The sequence below is a fragment of the Condylura cristata genome, unplaced genomic scaffold, assembly GCF_000260355.1.
Source record: "Condylura cristata isolate star-nosed mole 26May11 unplaced genomic scaffold, ConCri1.0 scaffold00008, whole genome shotgun sequence".
Lineage (NCBI taxonomy): Eukaryota > Metazoa > Chordata > Mammalia > Eulipotyphla > Talpidae > Condylura > Condylura cristata.
The window spans coordinates 3753261-3760880 of NW_004567109.1; the positions used below are offsets into that span (position 1 = coordinate 3753261).

Consider the following 7620-nt stretch of genomic DNA (forward strand, 5'->3'; position numbering starts at 1 on the left):
CCCCCTCCCTGCTCAGGCCTGCGCTGCTACGCCAAATTCCACCGGAACCGGAGGGTCACACGGAGGAAGGGACGCTGCGTGGAGCCCGAGACGGTCAGCGGCGACCAGGGGTCCTTCATCAACGTCTAGCGGCCCGCGCGACGCCTCCCGCCGCCTGGGGACTGAGCGAGGAGGCTGGAGGAGCCAGGCAACTTGTGTGTAACCAGCAGCGGAGGATCAAATGGGGGCCGATGACTGAGGCTGCGAGCTCAGGCCCAGAACACGCAGCCGCACGGGGAATGGCTGGGCGAACAGCCCTGCCCAGGAACGGCGACACCCCAGCACCCATCACCCAAGTCCTGGGGGTACCCAGGCTGCGGGGACCCCCCCCCCCGGGTGTCCCAGTTCTCCGCGATGGAAATGTCGAGAGTGCCCTCTACTGTCCAATCCTGGAACTGCACCAGCTCCTCCCTCCCCACCCGATTTCCCAGAGATTTTAGAGCGGAACAGACCTGGAAAGTCGCTGAGACAACAGAGCCCAAGGGCAGGAGATGAATACGGAGCACCTCCTGGGTGCCAGGCCCTGTGCTAAACCCAGCGTGCACGGCTTCCGTTAGTTATCACAGCGGCCTTTTAAAGTAGGTGCCGCCGTTTCACAGTGCGGGAATCGTGGCGCAGATGAGTTACAGGACTGGTCCAGGGTCCCTGATGGTGCCCTTCAAGTCGTAGCAGTGTAGGGGTGCCCTGGGGATCAGGCTAAGGTGCAGGCTCTGAACCAGTTGATTGTTCACTTCTAACCGGCTCCAGGCATGCCCTTCCTGCCCGCCCGGAGGCGCCACTGAGCACACCCAGGTCCCAGGGAGCAACAGGGGTCTGAACCCCCAAGACCCAGGTACTTGGTCCTGTAGAATGAGGACTTGCTCCAGGCTCTCTGTGGTGATGGGGGGAGCCCCTGAGGGGCCCTTTGTTGTGGTGAAGGCGCAATAATTGTTTCCTTCCTTTTGCGGACAGAGGCAGGCGTGTTATCTTTAAAAAAGAAACTTAAATGTGTGACCAGCGCCTGCATGCCTTGGCATGACTTGGGCAACGGCCCGGTGCTCTGGGAGTTGCTTTTCTGGTGGAATGTGTTTGGGGGACCCCTAATTCTGTTCTGTGTATTTCTATGTCTCTGCTCACCCCATCCTGGGACATGAACTTGGAAGTTGGCCTGAGAGCGTCTACACCTTAGCTTTTGTAGTTTATGTCCTTTGAGAATCTAATGCAAGCATGGACTCAAAAACATGTGATCCACGTGCGCCCTCTTTGCTTACGTCTTCCTGCGTCCCAGGGCTCCCAGAGTCCGTCCCAGACAGCTCCACCCTTCCTGTGGCAGAGCCACCCCAAGGAGGGGGTCCTTCTGAGGCTGAGGTCTGAAGCTGTCTCCTGCTTCCCCCTAAACATCTTTCCCAGCAGATCTGGCTCTGGGGACCACCCCAGGAGAGCTCTCTAAACCCCACACCTGGCATCTCAGCCCAGTCCAACCCTCTGATTCAAGCAAACCAGGTTGCAATTGAAAAAAACCTTCACGGCCCCAGGTCCTGGCTGTCAGGACAGGGCTCCTCTGGAACCCTCCCTCGGAGCTGGAGGTCAGGTACAAGGAAAGCAAGCAGATCAGGAGAAACCAGATAGGCTTATTCTTCTCTCCCTATTCAAGTCCCAGGGGCATGGGAATCTGGTGGGGGGAGAGGCCGGGAAGAAACTGACAGCCGGCCAGGTCAGCGTTTGGCTGAGCTCCCCCCCCCCCCCCCCCGGGGCTTGGAGGCGTCCCCCCCCCCCCCCGGCTGTGTGTGACTCGAGGTTATGCCGTTGTAGAACCTTAAGTGGGTGGCTGCGGGCAGGGAGCCCCATGCTGCTGTGGGGTGTTCTAGGGCGTCAGTCGTGGAAAACGTGATCAGGACAAAGCTGCCCAGCGGGGACTTCCAGGGTGAAAATTCGGGGCTGACCCTTTGCCCTGGCTCCCTCTGTGAGGGGGGGTAGGTTCTCTTAACTCCAGACTTAGGGGCCCCAAAGCCCCCTCAGTGCTGAACCAAGCTCTCTGCCCCGAAGTCCTTCCTTAGCTGGAGCTTCAGTGTCTTTTACTGGCACAGAAGTCGGTTTCCAGCAATCTGGGCCTTGGTAAATTTATCCAGGGCCAGGAAAATGTCAGGCTTTGGCGGCTGTGTGTTCTCTGACACGCTCCACAACCTTGCATAGCTCACGACAGCCGGCCACGATAAAATGAGGGGTGCACATTTAAATTTCATAATTTCTACCTTTCTCAAAAATCTTCTTCTGATATTCTAAAGTGTATTTAAAAATGAAGACACCTCTCTGGCTTTTCTTAAAAGAGTTATGTATGTATACAAGAATGGGGAGTACAGGCCAGAGGTTGGGGGTGGTGAGAGGATTCCCCAGAGACAGAGCTGGGGGGAGCAGAACAGGCCAACTGACGAAGTCCACTGCTGAGGGGAGCAGCGAGTGGGCAGGAGAGGTCTGCCGCGCCCTGGGGTCACTCCCTGGCCGGGGATGGACCTGCTGCAGCAGCAGCTGCAGACAGCTCAATAGTGCTGCGCTTTAACCCGTTGCGCCACCAGGGAGGGCCCCAAAATGCAGATGCCCCCTTAACTGGCAGGCCACACAGAAGCGGGCAGCAGGTGGGTTTGGCCCAAGGCGGCCAGTTTGAGAGACTGAGGAGAGCCAAGTGCCAGCCAGCAGCTCCTGGGAAGGCGCCCGCACCCTCTGCCCCGTCCTCCAGGCTCAGCCGTTCCCACGGGGCTGCCTTTCTGGGCTGTCTGCTGACGTCAGGAGCGGCGCCCCAAGCTGCTGGGAGCAGGCTGCGGGTCAGAGCAGGGGCACAGTGGAGGCCGCGGGGCCAGCCTCATAGCCTCTCATGGTGGACGCAGCCTCAGGTGAAATCCCACAGCCACACCGCCTTTCCCACCCCCAAGCCCTGGGCCCTGGGCCCTCCCGCCGGCCTCCACACGCCCCACAAGGCCCAACCTGGAGGTGGCAGTGAGCACACAGCTCCCGGGGCAGCCTTCTCTGCCCCAGGGAGACAGTGAACACCCATGGACCCCGCAAGGAAGGTGTTTTGTTTTTTTTTTTTAAAGATTTATTTGTGCATACAGAACTGGGGTACAAGCCAGAGGCTCAGGGGCGGTGAGAGGCTTCACCAGAGACAGAGTGGGGAGCAGAACAGGCAGATCGACAAAGTCCACTGCTGAGGGGAGCAGCGGGCGGGTCAGGAGAGGTCTGCCGCGCCATGTGGTCACCTCCGGGGCAGGCGGGAATCGAACTCATGCGGAAGCGGCTTTAGCTTCTCAGTGCTGCGCTTTAACCCGCTGCGCCACCAGGGAGGGCCCGAGGAAGGTGTTTAAAAGCCAGCACAACAGTAAGGGGGAAACAGGTGTCGGGAGAGACAGTGGAGACACAGCCCGCTCATCTGGGGTGGGTCCCCGGCCTGGACTTTCAGGGTCCCTCCTCACTCTGTGGTCCAGGCCCAGCAGTGTGGCATCAGTGGGGGCCGTGGTAGAAACGTGGGGCCCTGAAACAGAATCTCTAGGGGCCCACCACATGGGGCGCATTCCTGTGACCCTAAAGATCAAGTGTGAAAGACCCAGGTCTAAGGGGCCGAGCGAACAGAGCACAGGCTGGGCAGGCACCCTGGGGTGCTCTGGGGGCTCTGGGAGTCAGGTGTGAGCTGGCAAAGCCCAGGTTTACCTTGTTCTGAACCGGCACAGCCAGTCCAGGGCTCCGAGGCCCTGCCTCCCGGCCGGAGCCAGCTTTCTTCATAGAGGTGAGGCAGTGGGGCATCTGGGCCTGGGGGCCTCCGCTGTTGGTTTTCTGCCTCTTAGGGGCTTCCCCATGGGGGGGTTGCAGGGCGGGGGGCTCTATGCCCTGGTGTCCTGGATGGGTTGTTGCGTGTACTCTTGAGCTGTGAATAGCAGGTGATGGTGCCGAGCTGGCTTGGCATCTGCTGGCCAGGAGGTTGGTGCCACAGGGTGCCCCCCGTGAGCCCCTGACCGGGGCCGTTCACCCACTCCCTCACTGGGATGGCGCATTCGTGCTGACTCGGGCACCCCAGCAGACGGTCTCGCCTGCCACCGCCCCTCCCGGCTGCTTGCAGCGGCCTCGTGGGTGGGAGTTTCATAGTTTGTTCTCTCTCCTCCTTTTACAGCAGGCAGCTAAGATCTCGGAGACTCGGCCAGGTCGACCACAGGTCTCATTCTCCGCCTGGGCGGCCCCTGTGGAGATAAGCAGACGCCAACCCCAGGGCAACAGCAAAGGACAAAGCCGCCTGAAGCTGGGCCTGGGGAGACTCGATGCTATCTTGGGAGGGCCGGGCTGGCTCCCTCGGACCCCCCAAGGAAGGTGACACCGGGAGAGTCTGCACAGTCCGGGCGCCTCGGGCGGTGTGCCGGCCAGCCAGGAGAGGATGAAAGTGAGCCCCCGCGATAACCCCATGGCAGGCCGGCCTCTGGGGGCTGCGGGGCCCATGACTGGCCATGTCTGTGCATCTGGCAATCCTACAAGTCAGCCAGTGCCTCAAACGTCTCCTGCGTCGCTCCAGCCCCAACATGTGGAGAGATGGGAGGCCTGAGAGAGGGGAGGGGGCGGCGGCCTGAACTCGGACAGAACTGGACAGGGGAGGCTGGAGGCAGACACAGGGCGCCTGGCTCAGCGCTGAAGATGCTCAGAGTTGGGGCAGAGCGGGATGGGAAGGTGGGAGGAGAGCACACACACACACACGTGTGTGTGTGTATTGCTGGAGTGTGCACAGGGAGATGAAGGAAGTGCACAGGACAGAGAACTGTTTTGGGGTGCTGTCCTTTCTTGGGCAAGTCTCTTGCATCACTGGTGTCTAACAACGGCTGTTCTGGCCGGTGTCTAACAACGGCTGTTTCCTGGCTGCGGCAGGCACAGGATTTTCCTTTTCTGCATGTCCACGCTCACCCAAGCCCTCGGGGTATTCTGGTGGGGTCTCCAATGCCTGACTTGAGCTCACAGTCCCCTGGAGGGACAGGGAGAGGCCTTCCAGAGGTGGGGGTGGGGGTCCCCCACAGCAGTCATGTTCATTGACAAAGCTATAGGAACATTAAGAATCATTTGCTGCATTTTAAGGCTCAAGTGTGAGGAGCCTGCCTGGGACCTGTGTATTCTGCATGCTGCTGCTATAAACCTGGATTCTGTGCCTTGGGGACAATCGTGTCAGCTCAGGCCCACCTGACTCTGTCCAGGCACCGGCCTCCTGGGGCCCCGCCCGCTGCTGGCTCTGAGCTGGAGTCTGAGGCTTTCAGTCTTGCCCTCAAGCTGGGGCAGGACTGGCCGTAAGCTCTGGGAGCCCTGGGGTCCCCTCAAGAGTTCCAGTAGCTTCCTGTACTTTCTCCGGCCCCCACTTCCAGCTGTCTTTGCTCAGGCAGCTGGTTCTCAGAAAGGGAAAGTAGGTTAATTTCAGACACAAAGAAAAATAGCAACCAGGGAAATGCAGGCCTCCGGCAGGCCCGGGGCCAGGGGCGCGCGTTTCTGGTCAGCTGTGTGGCCGTGTGGGGAGGTCCCAGGAGGCCGGTGACAGTCCCGCGCAGAGGCCTGGCTCTGCCTTCCGGCCCCCCCGACCCGCCTCCTGGGGTCCGCGTCCTCAGACAGTGTTGTTACTTCCTCTGAGCTGCTTCTGGTTTGATTTAGCCCTTCAGGAAAGGAAGTGGCAGGACCACATCAGAACGGCGGGTGTCCAGAGGCCGAAGACCAAAGGATGACATTTCGAAGCCTCTTCCCAGTCTGTGCTTCCTTTGTGTCTCTCACAGCCCCGGGACTGATGGTTTCTGTCTGCGTTTTCTAGATGCAGAAAAAACTCCAGAGATTCACGGTCTGAGCCAAGGTCACAGAGAGGCAAAGCAGCAGCGTGGGGTAGAGGTCCAGGGGCCGTCAGCGTGCTGAAATGCTGAGGACAGTAGAAAGGGGTGTGGGCACCTCACTGTCAAAGGGGCCTTTCCCGCTGTTTCATCCAGCAGGCGAGATGGTGAGCCCGGAGGCGGTGAAGGGTGCGGGAAGAGCCGTATCTTTTCCACGGCAGCCACACAGCGAGTATAAGGAAGTGCCAGGGGCTGTGCTGGCCACCTCCCCCTCAGCCTGGTCCCCGCAGGAACCCTTCACCTAAAGGGATGCTGCTTTATCATCTGTTTGCATCACCAGCGACACTGACCGGGGCCACGGGGGCAGAGCTTGACTTGGGCCCGGAGGCAGGCCGGGAGCTTGTGCAGTCTCCCTGTGTCTGGGGGGAGGGGAGGGGGCGCTGCTGGCCAGGCACTGGGTGGGGTGCTGAGGTTGCAAGAGCTTCCTGGGGTGCGCAGTGGTTGGGGTGCAGATGACTCCCTTTACCCTGGGAGGTTCATCTCAGGCTGGACAAGTCATCGAAACCACATCAGATAGTTTAAAAGAAAAAAAAAAAAACAGTGTCCCTGTGTGAATGGACGAGACTGGGGACCTTTACTCTGCATGTTAGGATCTGGGGCGTTAGGACAGAAAGGGGGAGACTTCACATGGCGGCTGAGAAGCGGGCGGCCTCATCCTCACTCTGAGAAGAGATTCCAAGAGGACCTATTGCTGAAAAACCTAGATGTGGATGAGACCCCCCCAACCCCCAGACGTATTCATGCAGGTATGTCTTTGTGGATGAGGGAGGAGATTAGGGCCAGGATGGAAGCTGCCCCTCGCTCTCCTCCCGCAAAATAATCAACTTTATTTAAGTGATGGTAACAAACCTCCCGAGGCAGAAAGGGCCTTGACTGACCTTCCCACAGCAAGGTGACAAGGGCTTACCCCGGACACATTGAGAAAAGTCTACACTGACTCGGACACATTGAGAAAAGTCTACACTGACTTTTCACCACACGGTCTAGTGGGAGGTCTGGGGTGCAGGTAATGACTCATTAAACAGGGCCCTCCCTGGTGGCATAAGGGGTTGAAGCACAGCATTAGGAAGCTGGCCATGGCCACTGCAGCCGAGTTAGATCCCCGGCCAGGGAGGTGACCCACATGGCGCGGCAGACCTCTCCTGTCTCCCTGCTGCTCCCCTCAGCACTGTACTTCATCCATCGGCCTGTTCTGCTCCCCACTCTGTCTCTGGTGAGTCCTCTAACCCCCCACACCTCAGTCCTAGATACATAAATAAATAAATCATTAAACAATTGCTAGGACAATACCTTCAGATATTGACGAGTGCTACAAAGGAAAAAAATAACAAAAACAGAATGGTACAAACAGCTTGCAGAGCAGGTGGGTAACTCTGTGAAGGTTCAGTCTACACCTGTCACATGAGTCAGCCATTCACTGCCCTGCTGTTTGCCCAAGCAGGTGCCAGTGACTGTTCCCAGAATGGCTGAATGACTCTGTTCTGCATGTCAGTTTCTTTGCTGAAGGTGCAAAGATACAACTTGGCAGAGACAGACAAGCTTGGGGAGGAACGTGAAAAAGTTCAACCTGAATTCCAAAGGTGGATCCCTAAAAGTCCGACGCCAGACTTAGCGGCATGTGCTTGTGGGGGCCCCATCGTGGGGCCCCATGGTGGAGGGACAGAGATGCTGCCACTCACCCTTATTCCTCTGCCTCTCCGCTGGGGCTCCCCCA

At 58.8% G+C, this 7620-nt stretch overlaps 1 protein-coding gene across 1 annotated transcript in view; it reads left to right on the forward strand.

Annotated features, from left to right (window-relative positions):
• The window catches only part of DRAXIN (dorsal inhibitory axon guidance protein), a 9842-nt gene extending 9713 nt beyond the window's left edge, over positions 1-129 (forward strand). Inside the window, exon 6 of the mRNA XM_004678516.1 lies at positions 17-129. Coding sequence (XP_004678573.1) covers positions 17-129 — 113 coding nt within the window. The remainder of the gene's footprint in view (positions 1-16) is intronic.
• The last annotated feature ends 7491 nt before the right edge of the window (positions 130-7620 follow it).